General features: G+C 48.4%; 1 protein-coding gene across 3 annotated transcripts in view; it reads left to right on the top strand.

The window, feature by feature from the left end:
* Positions 1–19,990, top strand: part of LOC134342936 (threonine--tRNA ligase 1, cytoplasmic-like) — a 72,820-nt gene extending 52,830 nt beyond the window's left edge. For all 3 annotated transcript variants that reach the window (XM_063041647.1, XM_063041646.1, XM_063041645.1), the window contains 5 exons: positions 470–570; positions 1,621–1,725; positions 9,013–9,085; positions 10,879–10,993; positions 15,063–19,990. In XM_063041647.1, the coding sequence (XP_062897717.1) occupies positions 470–570; positions 1,621–1,725; positions 9,013–9,085; positions 10,879–10,993; positions 15,063–15,211 (543 nt within the window). In that variant the 3' untranslated portion in view covers positions 15,212–19,990. The remainder of the gene's footprint in view (positions 1–469; positions 571–1,620; positions 1,726–9,012; positions 9,086–10,878; positions 10,994–15,062) is intronic.
* Positions 19,991–25,946: the final 5,956 nt, after the last annotated feature.

Here is a 25,946-nt window from a genome sequence, read left to right on the forward strand (position 1 = left end):
TGTTTATTCCCCTCCACAGATGCTGTCTGACCTACTGAGTTCCTCCAGCACTTTGTGCATGTTACTGAAGGGCTAAAATGAATTGGTATAAAGCAGTACCGATGATGGGCTCGTGAGGTGGGTTGAAAGGGTCTATATGACTCCATATGGAGGCAGAAGCAGGTTGTTCGGCCCATCATGTCCATGATGGGTCCTGTTAGTGCCATTTCCCCACATGCCCATCAAACCTCCTTTCTCTGCCACTAACCCAAGCATAATTAACCTGCCAGCACATTGGGAGGGAACTGGACGAAAGCCATGCTGTCACAAGGAGTGTGTGCAGACTCCACAGGGGCAGCGCCCAAGGTCAGGATTGAACCTGGGACCCGGGAGCGGTGGTACAGTGGCTGAACTGAGATTTTGTTCTATAACTTGTGCTCTTGCCATCAAGCGAAGGTGTCCATCTCAGTCCTTGCCATTATGATTACAGATCGACATCCAGATTAAGGATGCAATTGGTCGCAATCACCAGTGTGCCACTATCCAGCTGGACTTCCAGCTCCCAATCAGATTTGACCTCAGCTACATCAGGTGAGTCTGAGTCCACTTGCGGATCCAGGAAATGTTGCAGTCCCTTTAACAGAACCGACAAAATTATCTGTGGACAAAAAAATAAACTACTCAAGAAATTATTTTTCAGTATTTTTCTCCCTTTCCCTCTGAATACATCACACTTTTGGATTCAATCACTCACTCCCTCAGTACTGAGTTCGCTCCCGACCCCTCTCATTCCATAAGCAGAGCTCTCTTACTCAGATTAGATCACACAGTTTTGATCACTGTATAACCCTAGATTAGACAATACTGGGAGCACTGCACACAAGTTTGTTTTGTATATCCTTGGGTTTGAATATACTGAGTACTTTGTGTGGTCTGTTATCGATGTCTCATCAGAACACTGTGCAATGTCCTGGTCTCAGTATTGCTCGGTTAGATCATATCGGCAGTTTACACTATGCTGGGAACATATTGTCAGTTTTGCTTTCTGTATTCCATAGTTAGTCTACACTGGGAGCACCATGCACAGTTCTGGTCTCCGTATCATGACATTAGACCACAATGGAGGACTGCATCCTGTTCTAGTCCCTATCTGCCTTGGTTAGAGTGCACTGTTAGTATCGACAGTGTTGGTATGCACATCCAATGGTTAGACTACCGGGCACGTATTCACATTGTTGGTCTCTGTATCCCTCAGTTAGACCATATCGCAAGTGCACCTGTAATGGGGTCACAGATTTCTGGGAAGATATTTGCCTGTCAATTGACGTTTAATAAATGTAACAATCAGAAAATGTTGTGAAATTTTCTGTTTTGTGGCAGCAATACAAAAAAATTGCTATAAGTCATAAAGCTAACTAAACAATGCAACAGGTGAAGTTATTTTGGGAGCGTGCTGGGTGTTATAACGATGATTGGATCACTTTCACTTTTCCCAGGAACTGAGGATGGCACTTGAATATGATTTTGTTAATGTCTGTTGTTAACTTTTTCCGAACTTGCATGGGAATTACATGCAGGAAATTGTGGGAGACCAAGTTCAGAGCATGATTTGAAAACTTGCTGGTCATTCACCCATTGCAGCAAAGATAGCAGCAATGCCAAGAGACCTGTGATGATTCACCGTGCTATCCTCGGGTCGGTGGAGCGGATGATCGCAATCCTGACAGAGAACTACGCGGGAAAGTGGTAAGTTACTCTGGTTGCAGATTGAAAGGACAAATTTTCAATCAAGTGTGGTCTTTTGTTGAACTCGAGTTGGGACATCAGAAGCAAACTGCACTACTGTGTTGGCTGAAACAGAGGTGGTGATGAAACAACATATAGATAGGGGATTGAAAATCTCCACAGCAACAACCTTTCACTTAGTGTCAGCAAGGCCAAGGAGATGATTATGGACTTCAGGAGTGAGTGGGCCAGTGAAGGAGTGGAGCTTTGAGGCTTTGACTCGAGAGACTCTGGCAGTTTTGGCAGTTGGTCAGCAGAAAGCCGTTGATTAGACAATCAAGATTTGAATAACTCAGACTCAGCAGAAAGCAGCTGATTGGGCGATCGAGGTCAGGTGACCAAGCATTTTGAAAAGCTCAAACAGATAAATAGAGGGATAGCTCAAGCAAAGTGGCCAGTGAGTGAGGGGCCAGTGAAGAAGTGGAGCTTTGAGGCTTTGACTCGAGAGATTCTGGCAGTTTTGGCAGATGGTCTGTGCAATCAAGTCAATCAAGATTTGAACAGCTCAGAATCAGCAGAAAGCAGCTGATTGGGCAATCGAGGTCAGGTGACCAAGCATTTTGAAAAGTTCAAACAGATAAATAGAGGGATAGCTCAAGCGAAGCAGCCTGTGGAAAGCGGCCAGTGAGTGAGGGGGCCAGTGAAGAAGTGGAGCTTTGAGGCTTTGACTCGAGAGATTCTGGCAGTTTTGGCAGTTGGTCTGTGCAATCAGTCAATCAAGATTTGAATAGCTCAGACTCAGCAGAAAGCAGTTGATTGGGCAATCGAAGTCAGGTGACCAAGCATTTTGAAAAGCTCAAACAGATAAATTGAGGGATAGCTGAAGCGAAGCGGCCAGTGAGGGAGTGGAGCTTTGAGGCTTTGACTCGAGAGAGACTGGCAGTTTTGGCAGTTGGTCAGCAGAAAGCCGTTGATCAGACAATCAAGATTTGAACAGCTCAGACTCAGCAGAAAGCAGCTGATTGGGCAATCGAGGTCAGGTGACCAAGCATTTTGAAAAGCTCAAACAGATAAATAGAGGGATAGCTCAAGCAAAGTGGCCAGTGAGTGAGGGACCAGTGAAGAAGCGGAGCTTTGAGGCTTTGACTCGAGAGATTCTGGCAATTTTGGCAGATGGTCTGTGCAATCAAGTCAATCAAGATTTGAATAGATCAGCAAAAAGCCATTGATCAGACAATCAAGATTTGAATAGCTCAGACTCAGCAGAACGCAGCTGATTGGGCAGTCAAGGTCAGGTGACCAAGCATTTTGAAAAGCTTATACAGATAAATAGAGGGATAGCTCAAGCGAAATGGCCAGTGAAGGAGTGGAACTTTGAGGCTTTGAGAGGCTTCAACAAGAAGAGGCGGAGGACGAGCTTGCTCGCAGTTAGTCTTTACAATGTCTCCTGAGACGGTGATGTGCCTCTCATGTGAGATGTGGCAGTCTTGGGGGAACGCCCCTCTCCCGCAGAGTCACATCTCCCAGAAGTGCATACGGCTGGACGATCTGGAAGACCGTGTAAGGAATCTGGAGCAGCAGCTGGATGACCTTCGACTCATAAGGGAGAATGAGGCAGTCATAGATGAGAGCTACAGGGAGGTAGTCACACCTAGGCTGTCGGAAGCAGGTCGTTGGGTGACAGTCAGAGGGGGGAAAGTGAAGGTGAGCAGACAGGTAGTGCAGAGCACCCCTGTAGCCTTTCCCCTGAATAGTAAGTTTACCGTCCTGGATACTGTTGGCGGGGATGACCAACCAGGTGTGAGCCACGGTGGCAGGGCCTCCGGCACTGATTCTGACCCCGTGGTGCAGAAGGGTGGGGCAGAGAAGAAGAGAGCTGTTATCATTGGAGACTCGATAGGGGAGCAGACAGGAGATTTTGTGGACGTGAGAAGGACACCCGCATGGTTTGTTGCCTCCCGGGTGCCAGGGTCCGGGATGTCTCTGGGTGCACGGCATCCTGATACGAGAGGGAAAGCAACGAGAAGTCATGATACATGTAGGGACCAACGACATAGGCAGGAAGCGAGATGAGGTCCTGAAGTGTGAGTTTCGGGAACTAGGCAGAAGGCTGAAGAACAGGACCTCAAGGATGGTGTTCTCAGGATTGCTGCCAGTGCTACGTGACAGTGATGGTAAGAATTGGAGGAGGTGGCAGTTGAATGCGTGGCTGAGGAGTTGGTGCAGGGAGCAGGGTTTTAGATTTTTGGATCATTGGGATCTCTTCTGGGGAAGGTGGGACCTGTACAGATTGGATGGGTTGCACCTGAACTCAAGGGGGAGCAATATCCTTGCAGGTAGGTTTGCAAGCATGGTTCGGGCAGGTTTAAACTAATTTGCAAGGGGGATGGGACCCTGAGCGATAGAGCAGTGCATGGAGGAAAGCCAGATCTATAGATAGGCTTTAAGGAAAGAGAAGCAGAATAAACAGTGTAAAGACAGTAAGGTAGAAGGGCTGAAGTGTGTGTACTTCAATGCAAGAAGCATCCGGAACAAAGGTGATGAACTGAGAGCTTGGATACATACATGGAATTATGATGTAGTGGCCGTTACAGAGACTTGGCTGGCACCAGGGCAGGAATGGATCCTCAATATTCCTGGATTTCAGTGCTTTAAAAGGGATAGAGAGGATGGGAAAAGGGGAGGAGGGGTGGCGTTACTGGTCAGGGATACTATTACAGCTACAGAAAGGGTGGGTAATGTAGCAGGATCGTCTTTTGAGTCAGTATGGGTGGAAGTCAGGAACAGGAACGGAGCAGTTACTCTATTGGGGGTATTCTATAGGCCCCCTGGTAGCAGCAGAGATACAGAGGAGCAGATTAGGAGGCAGATTTTGGAAAGGTGCAAAAATAACAGGGTTGTTATCATGGGTGACCTTAACTTCCTTAATATTGATTGGCACCTGATTAGTTCCAAGGGTTTAGATGGGGCAGAGTTTGTTAAGTGTGTCCAGGACGGATTCCTGTCACAGTATGTGGACAGGCCGACTAGGGGAGTGCCATACTAGATCTAGTACTAGGTAATGAACTGGGTCAGGTCACAGATCTCTCAGTGGGTGAGCATCTGGGGGACAGTGACCACTGCTCCCTGGCCTTTAGCATTATCATGGAAAAGGATAGAATCAGAGAGGACAGAAAAATTTTTAATTGGGGAAGGGCAAATTATGAGGCTATAAGCCTAGAACTTGCGGGTGTGAATTGGGATGATGTTTTTGCAGGGAAATGTACTATGGACATGTGGTCGATGTTTAGAGATCTCTTGCAGGATGTTGGGGATAAATTTATCCCGGTGAGGAAGATAAAGAATGGTAGGGTGAAAGAACCATGGGTGACAAGTGAGGTGGAAAATCTAGTCAGGTGGAAGAAGGCAGCATACATGAGGTTTAGGAAGCAAGAATTAGATGGGTCTATTGAGGAATATAGGGAAACAAGAAAGGAGCTTAAGAAGGGGCTGAGAAGAGCAAGAAGGGGGCATGAGAAGGCCTTGGCGAGTAGGGTAAAGGAAAACTCCAAGGCATTCTTCAATTATGCTAAGAAAAAAGGGATGACAGGAGTGAAGGTAGGACCAATTAGAGGTAAAGGTGGGAAGATGTGCCTGGAGGCTGTGGAAGTGAGCGAGGCTCTCAATGAATACTTCTCTTTGGTATTCACCAATGAGAGGGAATTTGATGATGGTAAGGACAATATGAGTGAGGTTGTTGTTCTGGAGCATGGTGATACTAAGGGAGAGGAGGTGTTGGAGTTGTTAAAATACGTTAGGACGGATAAGTCCCCGAGGCCTGACGGAATATTTCCCCAGGCTGCTTCACAAGGCGAGGGAAGAGATTGCTGAGCCTCTGGCTAGGATCTTTATGTCCTCCTCGTTGTCCACAGGAATGGTACCGGAGGATTGGAGGGAGCTGAATGTTGTCCCCTTGTTCAAAAAAGGTAGTAGGGATAGTCCGGGTAATTATAGACCAGTGAGCCTTGCGTCTGTGGTGCGAAAGCTGTTGGAAAAGGTTCTTAGAGATAGGATCTCTGGGCATTTAGAGAATCATGGTCTGATCAGGGTCAGTCAGCATGGCTTTGTGAAGGGCAGATCGTGTTTAACAAGCCTGATAGAGTCCTTTGAGAAGGTGACCAGGCATATAGATGAGGGTAGTGCAGTGGATGTGATCTATATGGATTTTAGTAAGGCATTTGACAAGGTTCCACACGGTAGGCTTATTCAGGAAGTTAGAAGGCATGGGATCCAGGGAAGTTTGGCCAGGTGGATTCAGAATTGGCTTGCCTGCAGAAGACGGTGGTGGTGGAGGGAGTACATTCAGATTGGAGGATTGTGACTAGTGGTGTCCCACAAGGATCTGTTCTGGGACCTCTACTTTTTGTGATTTTTATTAATGACCTGGATGTGGGGGTAGAAGGGTGTTGCAAAGTTTGCAGACGACACAAAGGTTGGTGGTGTTGTAGATAGTGTAGAGGATTGTCAAAGATTGCAGAGAGACATTGATAGGATGCAGAAGTGGGCTGAGAAGTGGCAGGTGGTGTTCAACCCAGAGAAGTGTGAGGTGGTACACTTTGGAAGGACAAACTCCAAGGTAGAGTACAAAGTAAATGGCAGGATACTTGGTAGTGTGGAGGAGCAGAGGGATCTGGGGGTACATGTCCACAGATCCCTGAAAATTGCCTCACAGGTGGATAGGGTAGTTAAGAAAGCTTATGGGGTGTTAGCTTTCATAAGTTGAGGGATAGAGTTTAAGAGTCGTGATGTAATGATACAGCTCTATAAAACTCTGGTTAGGCCACACTTGGAGTACTGTGTCCAGTTCTGGTCGCCTCACTATAGGAAGGATGTCGAAGCATTGGAAAGGGTACAGAGGAGATTTACCAGGATGCTACCCGGTTTAGAGAGTATGCATTATGATCAGAGATTAAGGGAGCTCTTTGGAGAGAAGGAGGATGAGAGGAGACATGATAGAGGTGTACAAGATAGTAAGAGGAATAGATAGAGTGGATAGCCAGCGCCTCTTCCCCAGGGCACCACTGCTCAATACAAGGGGACATGGCTTTAAGGTAAGGGGTGGGAAGTTAAGGTAAGAGGTGGGAAGTTCAAAGGGGAATATTAGAGGAAGGTTTTTTACTCAGAGAGTGGTTAGTGCATGGAATACACTGCCTGAGTCAGTGGTGGAGGCAGATACACTAGTGAAGTTTAAGAGACTACTAGACAGGTATATGGAGGAATTTAAGGTGGGGGCTTATATGGGAGGCAGGGTTTGAGGGTCGGCACAACATTGTGGGCCGAAGGGCCTGTACTGTGCTGTAATATTCTATGTTCTATGAAACTGGAGGTCCATGAGCCAGTCCTCATCAGGGATCAGAGGTGACACCCTTATGTTCTTCAGTGTCTTCATTTCTGAGGATCTGTCTTGAGTCCGATATGTAGGTGCCATTGCAAGGAAAGTATGACAGTGCCTCTACTTACTAAGAAGTTTGCAAAAATTTGGCATGTCAGCTAAAGCTTTGATGTGTGGTGTAGAGTAATACATTGGTTGCATCACGGCCAGACATGGAAACACAAATGCCTTCGAAGGAAAAAGCCCACAAGAAAAGTCGTGGATACGACCCAGTCCATCACAAGTAAAGCCCTCCCCTCTGTAGGGCACATCTACATGGAGTGCTGTCACAGGAGAATAGCATCCATCATCAGGGACCCCTGTCATCCAGGCCATGCGCTCTTCTCGCTTCTGCCAGAAGGCACAGGAGCCTCAAGACCCACACCACCAAGTTCCTGAACAGTTATTACCCCTCAATCATTAGGCTCTTGAATCTGAGGGGATAACCGCTCAACTTCACTGAACTGTTCCCTGTGAACTCTTTCATGACTCTTCACCTCATATTTATTGCCTAGTTATTTTTAATTATTATTGTTTTTCTGTCTTTTTGTAGTTTCTTGTGTTTTGCACATTGGTTGCTTGTTCTTTTGGGTGCTTCTTGTGTTTACTGTGAGTGCCTGCAAGAAAATGAATCTCAGGCTTTGTATATGGTGAGATACTACTTTGATAATAAACTTACTTTGAACTTTGTGAATGCTCTCCGTGGTACGTCTGTAGAACCTTGTGAGAGTCACTGGTGACATACCAAATCTCCTCAAAAAAAGGACAAAGTATATTTATTATCTAGATATATATGCAGTATACAACCTTTAGAGTTGTCTTCGTGCAGGCAGTCACAAAACAAAGAAACACCATAGAACCCATTTAAAGAAAGCCCCCAGATAACAAGACCATCAGATGTGTAGGAAAAAAAAACCATGCAAGTAACAGAAAGCAAACAAATAACGTGCAAAACCTTAAAGATCAAATCGGTAGAGTCCCCAAGAGTCATTCCACAGCTGCGATCTGCCAAGGGGAGTGAAGCCAGTCTGGGAACTGATGTCTACAGCCACAGTCAGTTCAGCACTGTGTCACTGCCTGCAGACCTCGATCAAATTGCACAAACAGTAAAGCACGTCTAGCACTGAGGACATTAAACATCAAACCACAGTCGAAAGTGAGTGCACAGCCACAAGCTGCTGAGGTGATCAAACCTTACAGCATAGGATCCAAGAATCCTGTACCTTCCGCCGGCAGTAACGAGGAGGGACACCGTTCAAACGAAGCCAGATGGCATTAAACACTCTCAGCCTCGTAGATTTTGATCTTGCTCGGCGCTTTAATCAGCACGGAGTAATTGAGTCGACCACAGATTCGTTTTTCCCCCAGCGATGGCCTCAGCTGCACTTCACACTGATTCCCAGGCAGAAGTGCCAAATCGTTCAGTTGGCCTGAAAATGCATTCTTAAAAGGGAAATTACGGGCTGCAATCCATCCCAGTTCAGAAAAACATGATTAATATTTAGAGGAAGGGTATCCAATAGTTCTGTAAGTTATCTGCAAGGCGTCGCTGGTCACTGGCGCCATCTTGTTGGAAGTTCCTAATGAAGTATAACTGCAGATGTGCCTTCTTTGTAATTGCATCAATATGATGGGCCCAGGATAGATCTTCAGAGATGCTGATACCCGGCACCTTGAAACTGCTCACTCTTTCTGTTGCTGATCCAATAAGGACTGGTCTGTGTTCTCCCGACTTCCCCTTCCTGAAGTCCACAGTCAATTCCCTGTCCACTACTTGATCGCGAATGTTTTCCTTGCTCCTGGGGTACAGCTGCTTCCAAGGGCAGGGTTAATTTTTGATATTAATGGATTGTTACCCCTGGAAATGGAAACTATGTTCCTGTGTCTCTGTGTTGCAGGCCACTCTGGCTATCGCCCTCGCAGGTCATGGTGATTCCCGTTGGCAACAGCACTGAAGATTACGCACACCAGGTATGTTGCTGGTGCTTGCCCTTGCTTTCTGCTGTCCAAGGTGTAAAGGTGTCTCTGTTTAGAGCTCGTGTAGACTTAAAGTGTTGTACAGCATGTCAGCAGGCCTCAACTTGGCATACTGACCGAAATGTCTACTTGAGCTGGTCCTGTTTACCAGGGTTTGACCCATATCCATGGACATCCATACTCAATCCATGGACATCCCAAATACCTTCTGAATGTTGGTGCTTCCTGTGGAAGATCGTTCCATATACCCACTGAAGTTCCATCTTAAGTCTTTCTCCTCTCATTTTAAACCTATTCCCCCAACTGGGGAAAAGGCTGTGAACATGCACTGCATCTCTGCCCCTCATGATTTTATAAGCCTCTATCAGGTCACTCTCAGCCTCCTTCTGTCCAGGGAATACAGTCCTAGCATGTCCAGTCTCTCCTTGTAACTCAATCCCTCAGGTCCCGGTCACATCTTGTTGAATATTTCCTGCACCTTCTCCATCTTAATAACATCCTTCCTGCAGCTGGGTGACCAGAACTGTGCACAATACTTAAAAGTGTGGTTTCAGAGACTTGTATCTCTGGTCCAGTGGACCTTGCTCAAGGCTTCGCTTGGAAGACCACATTGGTGTTTTGGGTAAAGCCATGTTTCATAAACCTAAAGGCCCAGCTTTGACTGTGACCACACCACCCCACCCCACACAGTGCCCCCTGTGTGGAGTTTGCACGGTCTCTTTGAGATTTTGATGCCCTCTTCCCCTCCTCACTTCACCAGGCGCTCTGTTTTCTCCCACATCCTAACAACATGTGGTGGGTTGGTTAATTATCTGAGGTGTGTACGTACTTCTGCCCATCAACCCTACTGGCCTCCAACACCAACTGGCCAGGGTCATCTGTCACTCCTACTGATCTCCAAAACCAATTGGCCAGAGTCATCTGTCACTACTGGCCTCCAAAACCAACTGGCCAGAGTCATCTGTCACTCCAACTGGCCTCCAACACCAACTTGCCAGTCTTTCAAGTTGTGCCCAGGTGTAGCCCATCTTTGGTGAGATCTTTGGCATTCCTCTAGCCCTGGTTTTTACGGGATAGTGTTGCTAACCCCACGCCCAACCCTCCTCCTCTCACAGCCAGGCTTGGGACTGTCCATGGCGGAGTTCCAAGTGAGTAGGTGGGCGGTTAAATCCAAGAATCGTTCAGGTGAAGGTGGGGGTGTAGGTTACAAGGAAAGGGCTGGATAGCCCGATGGCCTTATCCTTTGTCACACGGAAATCTGAAATTGAAACTAACGGTTGGGGGGGCGGTAGATGAGGGGTAAACTCAGCCGAGGGACAGCATGTCATTGTGAGGAGGGTACAGAGGAGAGACTGTCAGTGTTCCAGGGTAAATCTCTGCTCTTTCGGCTCAGTGAGGATGTCACCGGTCCCACAGGGAGAGGTGAGGTTGAGTGGCAGGTGGATCTTGGGGGAAACATGGGAGAAAGAAGTCTTAGAAGGTTTGGAAAGTGGGGGGGGGGTGTAGAGGGGAAGGGATACAGTGTATGTAGTAGTGTAGACCAGATGGGCCAAATGGCCTGTTTCACGTAATGAGGTAAAAGGACCAGGTGAAACTGGACAGCTCCAGCATCACCCTGAACCTGTGGTGACGTTCCGCTGAACTCCTTCGCCATCAAGCTGGGAGGATGCTCGGGGCCGTGGGAGGTGGATCTGGAAAGTTCCATCAGGAACTAGAAGTGAGGGGGTGTGGGGTATAACAGATGACATAGAAATCCAAGGCTTGAAAACTGGGCGTGTGCACCGCAGGTACACCAGCAGCTTGTGGAGGCCGGCTTCATGGCGGACATCAGCTCCGATCCTGGATCCACGCTGAACAGGAAAATCCGGAGCGCACAGTTGGCACAGTACAACTTCATTCTGGGTAAGGTATCGCCAACAGAATGCTGAGCCCCTTCCGTACAACGTCATTCTGGCTAAGGAATGTGTCCTTCAGTGGGTGAATGGTTGGGGAGGGAACCCCTACTGTTCCTTTGCTTTATCCTAATCACAAACCCAGTACAAGGACAGATCTGGATCAACAGAGAGAAAAGCTTCCTCTACATCGGTCCCACCGCACTCTTAGGGTCAGACACAGAGTGAAGCTCCCTCCAAACCGTCTTCATCACACATTGCTGGGGTCAGATACAGAGTGAGGCTCCCTCCACACCGTCCCAACACACGCTCCCGGGGTCAGACATGGAGTGAAGCTCCCTCCACACTGTCGCATCGTGCACTCCCAAGGTCAGGCACAGAGTATAGTTCTCTCCACACTCGTCCCATCACAGACTCCATCTTGTAATTGCCCCTGCACTGTCTCCATCATTGTCATGTGATTCCTGTAGCAGGGTGACCAACCTGCACACAGTGCTCCAGCAGAGGTCTGGCTGTTCCTGTCTTCTGATTAGTCAAGGCTGGTGTCCCGGACAAACAAGATAAAATCTGCAGATGCTGGAAATCCAAACAACATACACATAATGCTGGAGGAACTCAGCAGGTCAGGCAGCACCTGTGGAGAGGAATAAAGGGTCAATGTTTTGGGCTGAGGTCCTTCTTCAGGACTGGAAAGGGAGGGGGAAGAAGTTAGAATAGGAAGTTGTGGGTAGGGGAAGACAAGCTGGCAGGTGATAAAGTAAGATCAGGTGAAGGGGAGGGAAAGGTTTATAGTTACACTGGAGAGACAAGAATGCAGATACTGCAACCTGGAGATATAAACAAACTGCTGATGGAGCTCTCAAACACTGGCATTTGTTGTTTTGTGGCAGCAGTACCTTACAATAAATAATAAAATAACTTTAAATTATAATAATAAATAAATGTAAATAAAAAGTGCAAAAAGAGGGGAATAAAAATAGTGTAAATGGGTTCATTGTCCATTCAGAAATCCGATGGCGGAGGGGAAGACCAACCCCAAACAAGAGAAAATCTGCAGGTGCTGGAAATCCAAGCAACACACACGAAATGCTGGAGGAACTCAGCGGGCCAGGCAGCATCTTTCCCATAGATGCTGAGTTCCTCCAGCATGTTGTGGGCGGGGGAAGAAACTCCTGTAATGTTGAGTGTGTGTGTCTTCAGGCTCCTGCGACACTTCCCTAATGGTGGCAATAAGAAGGGGGCATGTCCTGGGTGATGGGGATCCTAAATGATGGGTGCCACCTTTTTGAAGCATCACCTTTAGAAGATGCCTTCAATTCTTGGGAGACTAGTGACCATTGATGGAGCTGGCTGAGTTTACAACTTTTATGCAGCGTTTTTTGGTCCCACTACCGTGGTCCATCCATACTGGGCGGTGATGCAACCTGTTAGAGCGCTCTTCACAGTACATCTAGAAATTTGCAACATGTCATACTAAATCTCCTCACACTCAGCCGGTCAGGCAGCATTTTGATGACACTTTGATGTTTAGGGTGGAGACCTCCTGACGAAGGGTCTCGGCCTGAAACGTCGACTGCGCCTCTTCCTATAGATGCTGCCTGGCCTGCTGCGTTCACCAGCAACTTTGATGTATGTTGGTACATCAGAACTTGATTGTTTATTGTACTGAGATGCAGCGAAAAGCTTTTGTTTGCACGCCATCTAGACAGAGAATGTTCCAAACGTGTACATCTAAATAATACAAATAGAGAATGAATCAGAATATAGTGTTACAGATAGAGAAAAAAATGCTGTTTATTTTCGGCAAATAAAAGGCAAAGGTCATAATAAGATTGATTAAAATGTCCTAACTTTAATTTTATTGTCAAAGTACACATGTAGATATTTGTCTTGTCCTGATAGCCATGAAATACCCATAAAAAAGTAAAATAAACGAAACTCGCAGACCCCAGAATTCCTGCACCCGCTTCCCCACACCCCCTCACCTGCAGAAACAAAAACAGTGACAATACATTCCCTGACCCCCTCACTTGCAAAGAAAGAACAGCGACAGTAGATTCAAAAACCCCCTAATCCACATCTCTCACCCCCCTCCCCCCAACTTGCACACAAAGAACTAACAGATCACCCTCCCACCATTCGGCCACAAGAAAGAAAATGCCGAAAAACTGAAAGAGACCAATATAAAAGACAGTCCAATCACATAAATCTCAGAACATCAGACTGACTCAGAGCTCATGCCTGGTCCAAACGGTGGCCTCCAATGGGAGTGATACTCCTCTGCAATTCACCTCGATGCTTCAGTCTTCCTCGCCACTTCGAGATGAAGTCATTCATGACCCTGTGTCCCATTCCATGTCAGCTCGTGTTCTTAGTCCTTTTTGGGTTCTGGTCTCAGACCGCCACAAGACAGCACACGACACAGCAGAGTACTAGGTCATTCAATTGAGTTCCAGACTGTACGTCACAGGCTGTAACAATTTCCGTAACACAAACAAGACAAAATGAACAAGCAGAAGGCATAGAAAGAGTGATGTAATTTAAAATATTTGGTATATGGAAGATGTCGCCCAAGGAATTGTTAACTGGCACCATCTTGGCCATTTAACAAATCAAATTAAATTAATTTTACTGTACAATGTGTCCATTCAAGAGTCTTCAAACAGCTAGTAGAAGCTGTCCTTGAACTTGATGGTATGCATTCTGTAAGCTTTTGTATCTTCTTCTCAATGGAAAGGGGAAAAGAGAGAAATTCTGCAGTTACTTATGGTCTCGGGCAGGCCAACCACAGTGCATCCGGGTAAGATGCATTCCAGGGAAGGTACATCTATAAACACTGGTAAGAATCATTGGGCAAGTTGAGTTTCCTTCACCTGCAGGTGTGCTTCCTGGCCATTGTATCTACTGCTACATTGCTGCTCCAGAAAAAGTTGGTGATGACAGTTGCATCTAGGATTCAACAATTCCTCTTGCTCCAGTCCTCACAGATACTGTTCAACTCACTGAGTTTCTCAAGCAGATATCCCTCTGGCCAGCCAGTTCAATTCCACTTCCCATTCCCACACCAACATGCATATCCACAGCCTCTGCTGCCAGGTTAAGGCTAGACACAATTCAGAGGAACAACACTAGATATTCTAGTTTGGTCAGCTCCAGCCTAACGGCATGACCGTCAACTTTTCTAATTCAGTAACCTCTCCCCTCTTCCCCCTTTTTGCTCCTTAACCCACCAGCTGCCACACACCATCTCTTCCCTCCCACCCCCGCACTCTCAATCAGACTGTCACCCTCCCACGCATTCATCCTACCACTCAGAATTCTGGAGGGACTCTGCAAGTCAGGCAGCATCTATAGAGGGAAATGAACAGCTCATGTTTTGGGCCGATACCCTGCATCTGGACTGGGAAAGGAAGTGGTGTGAAGCCTGAAACATTGACTGTTAATTCCTCTCCAGTGATGCTGCTGTATCTGGTGAATTTCTCCAGCATTTTGTGTGTTTTGCTCTGGATTTCCAGGATCTGCAGAATCTCTTGAGTATTCCTCCCATCTCCTCTTCTCACCTCCTTCCCCTTATTAGATATTCCACTGCCCTCTCCTATCTGATTCCATCTTCAGGCCTTTATCGTTTCCACTTGTCACCTCTCAGTTTCTCTTCAACCTCCCCCCACTCCTCATTTGGACCCACCTTTCACTCATTGTCCCTTGTTGCACCTGTTTTCATACTGGAATACATCCTCTCTTCCTTTCCAGTCCTGATGAAGGGTTTCGTGCAGAAGCATTGCCCTCATGCACAAATGCTTCCTGACCCACTAAGTTGACCCAGCTCCTGTGAGTGTTGCCTCAGGGTTCCTCCAGCAGTCCCTTTGTCCCTCTGCTATAATGACACTGCCCTGCACAAACGACAGGGACAGGAGTTGTTTCGATACTTTGAGCTTGTACTCAGTGGTATAGATTGCAAAGTTGTTTTGATTCCTGAGACAGAGTGGTAAGTGGTTTAGTTTATTGGCAGTTTTGATCACTGAGTGTGTGGTTTCACCTGGTCCTAACTGATACTTTCCTTTATTGTTCCCTCGGAGCAGTGGTGGGAGAGAAGGAGAAATCCACTGGGACAGTCAATATCCGCACCAGGGATGGCAGACAGCATGGGATGAGGGATCTCTCGGACACCGTACGGAGACTGGCTGAGCTGAAGGAGTCACGGTGCAGGAGTGCAGAGGAGGAGTTTTAACCACGTGCTGGGATGGTAGTGTGAGACTCTCTCACCTTCGATGCATGCAGCTCATCCCCAGGCGTGACTACCCTTCCAGCAAGGCTGCTGATGTCGTTCCTCCCCTCGGTTCTGTAATGCTGGTCTCAGTTTGCTTGGGCCTCTTGACGAAGAGCTGCATGCCCTCAGGAGACTCAGGAGGAGCTGGTTCTGTGTAGGAATGTGGGGCGTGATAGATGGGAGAGCTGGACCAGGGGTGATAAGGGAGTGTCACAGGGTCAGATATGCACCAGCCCCCCCCCTTTTATGTTGTTCCACCTGCTTCACCATAACAAAAATCCTGTGCAAGTGGGCCACATCAGCGTTCCTCAGTGCCTCCCCCCACCTCCCCGACATGCCAACGCTTCCTCACTTGGCATCTCCTCAGCCTCAAGTTACCTTTCTTCAGCCTGACCATCTAACTGCAGTTTGAACCCTGCCAGGGGCAGGAGACGCACTGAGTGTGGACCAGGCAGAAAGGGCAGATGCCGGATCATTTGTGACAGTAGAATCTGTACACCAGTGCCCTGACACAGATGGGATTTGTTTTCTTTGAAAACTGCCTGTTGTTAATCCTGGAGAGACAAACCCTAGCGTTGGGTTTTGACTCGATACTTTGACTGTTTTCTCCCCCCTCTCAGATGCTGCTTGACTCACTGAGTTCCTCCAGCAGTTTTAATTCTGCCTCTTCCTTTCCCCGTAAAGATTCTAGCACTCCGAGTCAGTTCTTGCCCCGTGACAATCAGAGCGGAGAAAAATAATTAATAATTGAACTGGGTTTACGTCTCTGTTTCTCTACCCGAGTTAGTGTGGGTGACTGCGTGTTCTTGGGTGTGGATGCTGAGTTTCTAAGAAAGGTTACGTGTATAACACACACAGAATGCTGGAGGAACTCGGCAGGTCAGGCAGCATCTGTGGAGATGAATAAATAGTCGAAGTTTTAGGCTGAGACCCTTCAGAACATCAGATTATTTGTTTAATCTGCGTCTGTGACCACATCTGTGTAGATTCACGTATAGTATGTGTCTTGTCAATGTTTGCATCACCTGCCTCAGTGTGAGTGTGTTTGCATGCATCACGCTGTGCGTGTGTATATATAAAGATTTTTTTTCTCACCCCTTATGGGCGGTATGTACGTTTGTATATGTATTTTTCCCTCAATCCCTGGTCGTCTTTCAGAGGCCTTGGAGCTTGAGGGTTTGGTGCAGTACCTTGCTGTTCCTAGTAGTGCCCTCTTCTAGACAGAGATCTCAGATGTTGTTCCAGGGAATTACTGGTTCCGGGATTTGTTGGAGCCGCTCCCCCAGTCCAGGAGTCACGGCTGGCTTTAACCTTCCACATCCTTTCAAGCCCTGGTATTACTCCAGCTTCTCATACTCTTTCTTCCTGATGTTACTGTTATTCAGGATTGACGCATCTATTACTATTGTTTCTTCGTATTTCTTGTCCAGTCTTACCATGTCTGGTTGGTTGGCCAGTATCTGCTTATCAGTCTGTATTTGGAGGTCCCACAGGATCTTAGCTCTCATTGTCCACCACCTTCTCAGGTGTTTCCCATTGAACTTGGGAGTGTCCAATCCATACTCAATGCAGATCTTCCTGTACACAATTCCTGCAGCTTGGTTGTGCTGCTCAGTGTATGCTGTCCCTGCTTGCATATTGCAGCCTGCTATTATGTGCTGGATGGTTTCAGTGGATTCTTTGCAGTCTGGATCTTGGGTCTTGTCTGGTGTGTTAGACCCCTGCTTCTATTGCTCTTGTGCTCAGTGCCTATTCTTCTGCAGCTGTGAACAGCCCTTCTGTGCTGTCCCTCAGCTCTGCCATTTCCAGCCATTCGTAGGATTTTCTTATGTCAGCCGCCTCTGATATCTGGCGATGGTCCATCCCGTGCAGTGGCTTGTCCTGCCATTGGTTCTGGTTCTCGAGCTCTGCTTCACCCACTTCCATTTCCATGTCCCCTGCCTGCTGTCTGGGGTATTTTCCTAGCAGGTCGTCTTTAAGGGCCATCTTCATGACATACTCATAGATGTTTCACATTTCTTCCAGGACCTTGACACTTCCAAGTCTCCGTCCTCTTTTATTCCAGCGGGTGTACAGTCATTCAGTGGTGGACTTTGGATGGAATCCACCATGTATTATTGGTTTCCAGGTCTTGATGTCAGCAGCTTCCAGTTTGTTCCTTGGCCAGTATACTAGTGCAGCTGTATATCTAATGACTGCTAGGGTGACTATGTTGATGGCTCTGATCTTGCTTTCCTATTCAGCTGTTTTTTTTTTTAGGGCCTGTATCACTCTCATGAAGTACTTGGATGTTGCACCCTTCTGTGTGTTCTAATCATGGCTTCCATACGCCTGCAGGATCCCCTGTCCTGTACATCTGATATTGTGGCCTTCAGGTAACTTGACTCCTTCAGTCTTGATGAGTTTGCCTCTTTTCACTACCATCCAGCTGCACTTTTCCAGTCCAAATGATATCCCGATGACTCTGCTGTACACCCTTGTCAGGTGGATTAGTGTGTCAATGGCTCTTTCATTTCTGGCAGACAGTTTGATGTCATCCATGTACAGGAGGTGTCTGATAGTCACTCCACTCTTGAACCTGCACCCATATCCACTATTTGAGATGATCTGGCTGAGGGGGTTCAGGCCTATGCAGAACAGCAGAGGGGAGAGTGTATCACCCTGGTTTATTCCACACCTGATGGACATTTGTGCTGTTGACTTAGAGTTAACATCTAGCATTGGCCTCCAATGGCCCATTGAGTTCTTGATGAAAGTCCTGGTGTCTTGTTGACCTTGTGCAGAGACAGGCACTCCAGGATCCATGTGTGGGGCATTGAGTCGTATGCTTTCCGGTAATTGATCCAGGCTGTGCTTAGTTTAGTTTGTCTTGTCTTGGAGTCTCGCATGACTGCTTTGTCCACCAGTACTTGGTGCTTGGAGACTCTGGTTCCATTACCAATCGCCTTCTGAGCGGGGCTCAGGAATTTACACACATGTTCCTTCAGCTTGGTGGCTATGATGCCTGACAGGAGCTTCCATGTTGTTGACAGGCAGATTATAGGACAGTAGTTTGATAGAGTTGCTTCTTTGTGAGGATCCTTATTTATGAATACTGTACTGTCCTTCCTTGAGTTAGCCAGCCAGAGTACTAGCCTGTTTCAAGCAGCTGATTAATTTGAGCTGCCTGCAGTGTATGTAATGCTGTCAGTTTCTTCAGCCAATAGATGTGGATCATGTCAGGCCCTGGTGATGACCAGTTCTTCATACTTGCTACCTGTTGCTGCACATGTATTGCTGTGATGGTGACTGGTTCTTCCTCGAAAGTTGCAGAGCCTTGCTTGTAGGTCTTTTGGCCACTGGGCACTGCTGTTATGTGATGCTTCTCCCTCACATATACTCTTCCAGTACTCCTCAGTTACTGTTCAAGTACTGGCATGTTGTCACTCTGAAAGCTGTGCTTTTCCTGGTTCTATGGAGAAGTGTGCATTTATTCTCTTGGCCTCTGCATCCTTAGTGTACCTTTGCCGTCTGGTAGCCCGAGCTGTTAACCCTTGCTTGGCAGTTTTCAGGGCTTCGGCTATGGACATGCGTCTGTAGCCGAGATGAGTCTTTGCGCAGCTCATTTAGTCTGCTGACTTCTGCCATTGTGGTTTTCATCTCAGCTTCCAATCTTTGTGGGGAAGGGGGGTTTTGACAGTATTCGTTTTGTAGCTCAGCATTTCTAGAACAACTGCTGCCCGATGCATACATCAGGTTATTGTTCTCAGTTAAGTTGGAGGTTGCAGTTTTGAGTAGTGCTTCATTAGCTGCTTCTAGCATGCTGTCTGATGTAATTTTATCACGAAGGCTGGGGAGCCTAATTCATTGATTGACAGTCGTCAGTTTAGCCATGATCTTCTCGCCGACTGCAGCAGCCGGCATTGATATTCCCCAAGATGAGGTTTGAACGTGCATTTCCCGTGTGCGAGGCAATGATATTACCTTTGCACCACCTGTGAGTTGTGGAGGTGGGGTTTGAACTCGTGATTCCTCATCGGCTCGGTTCTGCGGTGATGTTGCGGTAGTGCGTCGTGATCGTACGTCCAATTCAAGATGTGATAGCGATCCTCTGTTGACAGTGTTTGCTCACTGGGTAACCAGCAGTCTTCGTTGTTGCCAGAGGCACACGTGTGCTTGGTGCATCCTCTTTGTCATGTGGGTTGCTGTTAAAATAGTATTCCATTAATTTCATGTTTTCCTGTCTCGTCCATTTATATGCGTGTGTGTGTGTATAGGCAGATTCAGGCACACCATCCCCTGCTTGGTCTGTCTGCACTCTGGACTGAGTGTGGTCGGAATATCCCTGAGCAGTGGTTGGAGTATTCCTGTGCAGTGCTACTACAGACATGGGATGGTAGGATTGGGTTATCCGTAAGAAGCGCAGGCTGAAATTCCAACCGGGAGAGGTGAACGCTGGGCAGAATTGTGATGTATAGAACGTCTCAAATAAAAGTGTCTGGGCAAAAATCAGTTAACATTCTAAGTCAGTAACTTTACAAACCTGTCAGAAAGCACTGTGTTCAGACGGTGGTGGGTATCCCTGGAGCCAAGCGCATCCCACTGGAACACTGCTGGTGTCCATCACGTGACTCTACACAGTCAAACCACAGCCATCGCAGCTGGACTCAGGTTGCTTTGTTCAAGCGTGTGTCGTTCTGTCACCGTGGGAGGGGCGGTGAGGCGGGGTCACACCGTGGGAGGGATGGTACTGATGGAGGATCACACATGGGAGGGATATTAGGGAGGGTCACACTGTGGGAGGGATGGTACTGAGGGAGGGTCACATGGAGAGGGTACTGAGGGAGGGTCACACGGAGAGGCGGTATTGAGGGAGGGTCACTGTGGGAGGGGCGGTACTGAGGGAGGGTCACAGAGAGGCGGTACTGAGGGAGAGTCACTCTGGGAGGGGCGGCACTGAGGGAGGGTCACACTGGGATGGGGTGGTACTGAGGGAGGGTCACACTGGGATGGGGCGGTACTGAGGGAGGATCACACTGGGATGGGGCAGTGCTGAGGGAGGGTACGGGGGCGGGGGCGTCACATTGTGGAAGGCTCACTGCATGGTGAGGGGAACAGCACTGAGGCATTGCTGCCCCATTAATGTGCTGGTGCCAACCAAGTGCCATGTTGTCAGAGCCGCTAATATTAAGATGAGTTTTTAAGCTGAGATCTTACTTGTAATCTCTGTTGAGGCTAATAAATGCCTTGGCCCTGCTTTATAGGGTTCCTGTGTCTCTGTGTACATATATCTGTCCAGCAGCCAGTGAGGCACGCATGTAATCTGATTGTGAACACGTTGCCGCAATGTTCCCACTTATCACTGACAGCATCTTGAAGATTACTTCCTGAGCGGTGAATGTGCTCTGAGCTATCTTGCACAGGGATTGAAATGGGTCAGTTTTGTGCTTGTGGGAGCAGTCACTGTACCACAGGATGGCAGTATGCAGTGTGATGGCCTGACACTCAGACCCGTTGTCCACTCGGATTACTGGTTAACTGCGTCCTACTCTGCAACGCCCGGGGACTCTGGATCTGCGGAGAGGCTGCTGAAACAATTCACAGCTGTGACCCCACCAGCAGCTTTCTGTACAATTCTGTTAACAGCACTCAAAAAGCCAGTGTTAATTTTCTCCTGGGGTTTACACACAGATGTGGGAGACAGGGAGAGATGGTGGGGGTTAGGAAGCGGATAAACAGGAGTGAGGCACATAGGAAGAGGGAAAGGGATTGAACCATGGCTGGAACGTTGTTTGCCGATGTGAAAAGACATGTTGAATCGCGAGGTTTGTTGAGAAGGTGGCTGGTGCTCGGAATGGTTTTCTCAGTGACAACCAAAAGCAAAAAAATCAGATGCTTGCAATCTTGAACACTGTAACATAGGGTACAGCTGTGCAGAGAGTGAACAGATGTCAGCTCTGAAACATTCCTCTCGGCACAGATGATGCTTAACCTATAGTGTGTTTCCAGCACTTGCTGCTTTTTTAGAGTCACACTGCACAGAAACAGGTCCTTATTCCCTGTGATGCCCAGTTACACTAGTCCTCTCTTCTGCCCCTGTGTGTCCCACAGTCCCCTCTTCTGCCCCCGTGTGTCCCACAGCCCTCCCTTCTGCCCCCGTGTGTCCCACAGTCCTCTCTTCTGCCCCCGTGTGTCCCACAGCCCTCCCTGCTGCCCCCGTGTGTCCCACAGCCCTCCCTTCTGCCCCCATGTGTCCCACTGCCCTCCCTTCTGCCCCCGTGTGTCCCACAGCCCTCCCTTCTGCCCCCGTGTGCCCCACAGCCCTCCCTTCTGCCCCCGTGTGTCCCACTGCCCTCCCTTCTGCCCCCGTGTGTCCCACTGCCCTCCCTTCTGCCCCCGTGTGTCCCACAGCCCTCCCTTTTGCCCCCGCGTCCCATAGCCCCGTAAACCTCATCTATCCGTGGGCCTATGTGGATGGCATTTAAATGTTGCTGATATGCCCGTCTCGTCTGCTATTTCTGGCAACCGATTCCAAATATGCAGCATCCTTAGTGTGAAGAAGCTGCCCCCGATGTTCCTTTCAAATTTCTTGCCTCTGATCCCTCTTGTTTTTAGCACCCTTGCCCTGGGTAAAAGATAACATGCCTTTAACCTGTCTGTGCCCCTCGTGATCTTGTATGCCTCTATCAGGGCACCACTCAGTCTCCTACATTCCAGTGAATGAAGTCCCAGTCTATGCAGCCATTCCTTGTAACTCGGGCCCCCAAGTCCAGGCAGCATCCTGGTCAATCCTTTCTGCACTGCTTCCAGTTTATTATCATCTTTCCTATAAGACCGGGACCTAAACTATAGGCAATACTCATGTTTGGCATCACCAGCATCTCAGCTAACTGCATTATATCTCCCCGTTCAGTGCCCTGACTGATAAAGGTCAGCATACCAATAGACTTATTTGCATATTTTTTTTTGATTCTGTAGGGTCCTGCTAGTTCGCCTCTTCCTAACTGGCCCTGAAGTTTGTGCTCAGCAATTTTCATCAACTGGAATAGACTTTGTGGAGAAGATATCTGTTAGCGTGAGGGCTCCTGGATTCAGACCAGGCTATGGTGACGGGCTGGCAACATATTTCTAGCACTTCCAGGAGTAACTGTGGGTGACAGGTGTTCTCCGTGAACAAAATACTATTCTGCATTGCAGTTTTCAGATAGAGGGTGTGGTGAGGGAATGAGTGTCTAGGCTGGTGGTGGGGGGGGGGGCAGCAAATCAGGTAGGCTGCTGTATCATAAGTGTTGCTGAGATTCTTAAGATTTTAAGATACAGGTACAGATTAGGCCATTTAGCCCATCGAGTCTTCTCTGCTGTTTCTTTTCAGCCCTAATGTCCTGCCTTCTCCCTGTATCTCTTCATGCTCTGACCAATCAAGAATCTATCAACCTCTGCCTTAAGGACTTGGCCTCCACAGCTGCCTATGGCAAAGAATTCCATAGATTGATCACTCTCTGGCTAGAGAAATTCCTCTTCATCTCTGTACTAAAAGAACGTCCCTCTATTCTGAGGCTGTGTCCCCTGGTCTCAGATTCTCACACCATAGGAAACATCCATTATCGAGGCCTTTCACCATTTGATTGGTTGATCTCACTCCTCAATCTAGTGAATACAGGCCCAGAGCCATCAGACATTCTTCATATGACAAGCCATTCAATCCTGGAATCATTTTCATGAACCTCCTTTGAACAGTCTCCAGTTTCAACATACACTTTCTAAGACAAGGGGCCCAAAATTGCTCACAATACTGCAAGTGAGGCCTCACCAATGTCTCAAAATTACACCCTTGATTTTAAATTCTAGTCCTTTTGAAATGGATGCTAACATTGCTGCATTTGCCTTCCACACTACAGTCTCAACCTGCAAATTGACCTTTAGGGAATACAGCACAAGAACTTCCAAGTTCCTTTGTGCCTCGGTTTTTTTGTATTTTCTCTCCATTTAGAAAAGTATCAACCCTTTCATTTCTTCTACCAAAGTGCATGACCATACACTTCCCGAGACTGTATTCCATCTGCAACTTTTTTTTTGCTTGTTCTCCTAATCTGTTTCAGTCTTTCTGTAGCCTCTCTACTTCCTCAGAACTACCTGCTCCTCCACCTATCTTTATATCGTTTGCAAACTTTGCAGCAAAGCCATCAATTCCATCAACCAAATCACTGACATATAATGTATAAAGAATCAGTCCCAACATAGACCTCTGTGGAAAACCACTAGTGAATGGCAGCCAACCACAGAGGCTCTTCCCCTCTTCCCCTCTCCCCTCCCCACCCTCTATACTCCCCTCCCCCTTCTCCTCTCCCCCTCCCCCTCCCCCTCTCCTCTCTCCCCCTCCCCCTCCTCTCTCCCCCTCCTACCCTCTCTCCCCCTTCCCCCTCTCCCTCCCCCTCTCCCTCCCCCTCTCCCTCCCCCTCTCCCTCCCCCTCTCCCTCCCCCTCTCCCTCCCCCTCCCCCCCCCTCCCCCTCCCTCCCCTCCCCCTCCCCCTCCCTCCCCTCCCCCTCCCTCCCCTCCCTCTCCCTCCCCTCCCTCTCCCTCCCCTCCCCCTCCCTCTCCCTCCCTTCCCTCCCCCTTCCCTCCCCCCTTCCCTCCCCCCCTTCCCTCCCCCCCTTCCCTCCCCCCTTTCCCTCCCCCCCTTCCCTCTCCCCCTTCCCTCTCCCCCTTCCCTCTCCCACCTTCCCTCTCCCACCTTCCCTCTCCCTCCCCCTCCCCCTTCCCTCTCCCCATCACTCCCTCCCTCCCCTTCTGTCTCTCTCTCTCTCTTCTCTGTCTCTCTCTCTCTCTCTCTCTGTCTCTCTCTCTCTCTCTCTGTCTCTCTCTCTCTCTGTCTCTGTCTCTCTCTCTCTCTCTCTCTCTCTCTCTCTCTCCTCTCTCTTCCCTTTCTAAATGTCTCCTCCCCACCACTCACTCCTCTACCTCTGGACCACTTTGGTTCCCTGTTGGCTGCCAGTGTTTGCTCTGAGGGGCCGTGCACGTTTTATTTTCGGGTTCATCACAGTTTCAAACTCGAGTTCCTGCCTTTCTGAGAGTGTTGCCAGTGTTTCTCTAACATAATACAATCCAGACTGTGTTCCTCCTGACTCCTGGAGCCTCTCCGTTGTTCAATGCCACGTTATGTTGGCAGCCCACTTCAGTAACCTGCAGGAGAATAGAATTCATACGCAAATAAACAATAGGCTGGACCTGGCCTTGCTGAGGTACTCAGAGCAGTCAGAAACCGGAGCAGGAGTTGTTTGCCCCGGCAGTTGATCCCTGGAGTCCCTAAAAATGTATCTTCGGAGGCTGAGCATCGCCAGCCTCCTCTGTAGAGATTCCGTGGACTCCGGAGAGAAAGAATTCCTCTGTATTCAGACAGTTCAATCTGGAGAAGTGTGAAGTGATTCACTCTGGCAGGCTAAATACAGGGTTAGTGGCAGGATTCTTGGCAGCGTGGAGGAACAAAGATATCTTGAGTCCGTGGCCCTTAAAGTTGCCACGCAAGTTGATCAGGTGATGAACTTGCTTTAAATTTTACTTGGATTTGCAGCATAGTAACAGGCCGCCCGGTTACACTCGTGTGACCAATTGCCCTCCCAGGATACTCCTCGAATGTTCTGCGAGGAAACCGGAATCTTTTAGGAAACTCGCGAAGTCAGGGGAGAACGTACAAGCTCGTTACCAACTGCAGTGGGAATTGAAATCCGGTTGCTGGCCCCGTGGAGCATTACAGTCACCCTGCCGCCGCACGAAGGCGTATGGTCCGTTGGCCTCCGTTAATCGAGGAATTGTGTTCTAGAGCCGCAAGGTCAGGTTGCAGCTCTGTAAAGCCCTGGTTAGACCAAACTTGGAATATTGTATTCAGTGTGGTCGCCTCATTATAGGGAGAATGTGGAAGCTTTAGAGAGAATGCAGAGGAGATTTACCAGGATGCTGCCTGGATGGGAAAGCATGCCTCATGAGGCAAGGTTGAGCGAGCTGGGCCTGGTTTCTTCGGAGGAGGAGAGGTGCAGAAACTAAGTGACACAGATCGAGTGGACAGCTGGAGACTTTTTTTTCCCATGGGGACATCGCTTTCAGATGACTGGAGCAAAGTTTCAGGTGGATGTCAGAGGCACGTTTCTCTTTTGCTCAGAATGGTGGGTGCGTGGAATGTGTTCCTGGGGCTAGGGTCTGGTAGAGGCAGGTGCATTAGGAGCATGTTAGAGACTTGGATGATAGAAAAATGGAGGTTTATGTAGGTAGGAAGGGTTAGATTGGGTTAAAGGGTTGGCACAACATTGAGGGCAGAAGGGCCTGTTATTCCAGCCCCTCTGGCCTTACTCCTTCAGTGCAGTGGGGCTCTGGAACGGAACAGAGATGTCTCAGAGACGTCGCTTTGCTCCATCTGTCCTTGATAACGATCCCTCCAGAACCTATTGTAGCTTCTGCTGCTGGGGGTGACAGAGTGCCCAGCCCAGTCCAGGCCAGCTGCTGATCACAGTCAAAGCCAGCCAGCCTCTGGGCGAGTTTATTTTGTGACCACGGCGTCCCACGGGGAGAGACCAGGCTGAATGTAGTCCAGGGCAGTGGGAACGTGGTGGAGACAGGAAGAATCCAGCTTCTGGAACTGGATCATCCAATGTTGCGTCAGAAAGGAGGCCCTTCAGCCCATTGAGTCTGTGCCAGCTCTTCAGTAAAGCATTCAAAATTTTACTC

The sequence above is a fragment of the Mobula hypostoma genome, chromosome 2 (genome assembly GCF_963921235.1).
Source record: "Mobula hypostoma chromosome 2, sMobHyp1.1, whole genome shotgun sequence".
NCBI lineage: Eukaryota > Metazoa > Chordata > Chondrichthyes > Myliobatiformes > Myliobatidae > Mobula > Mobula hypostoma.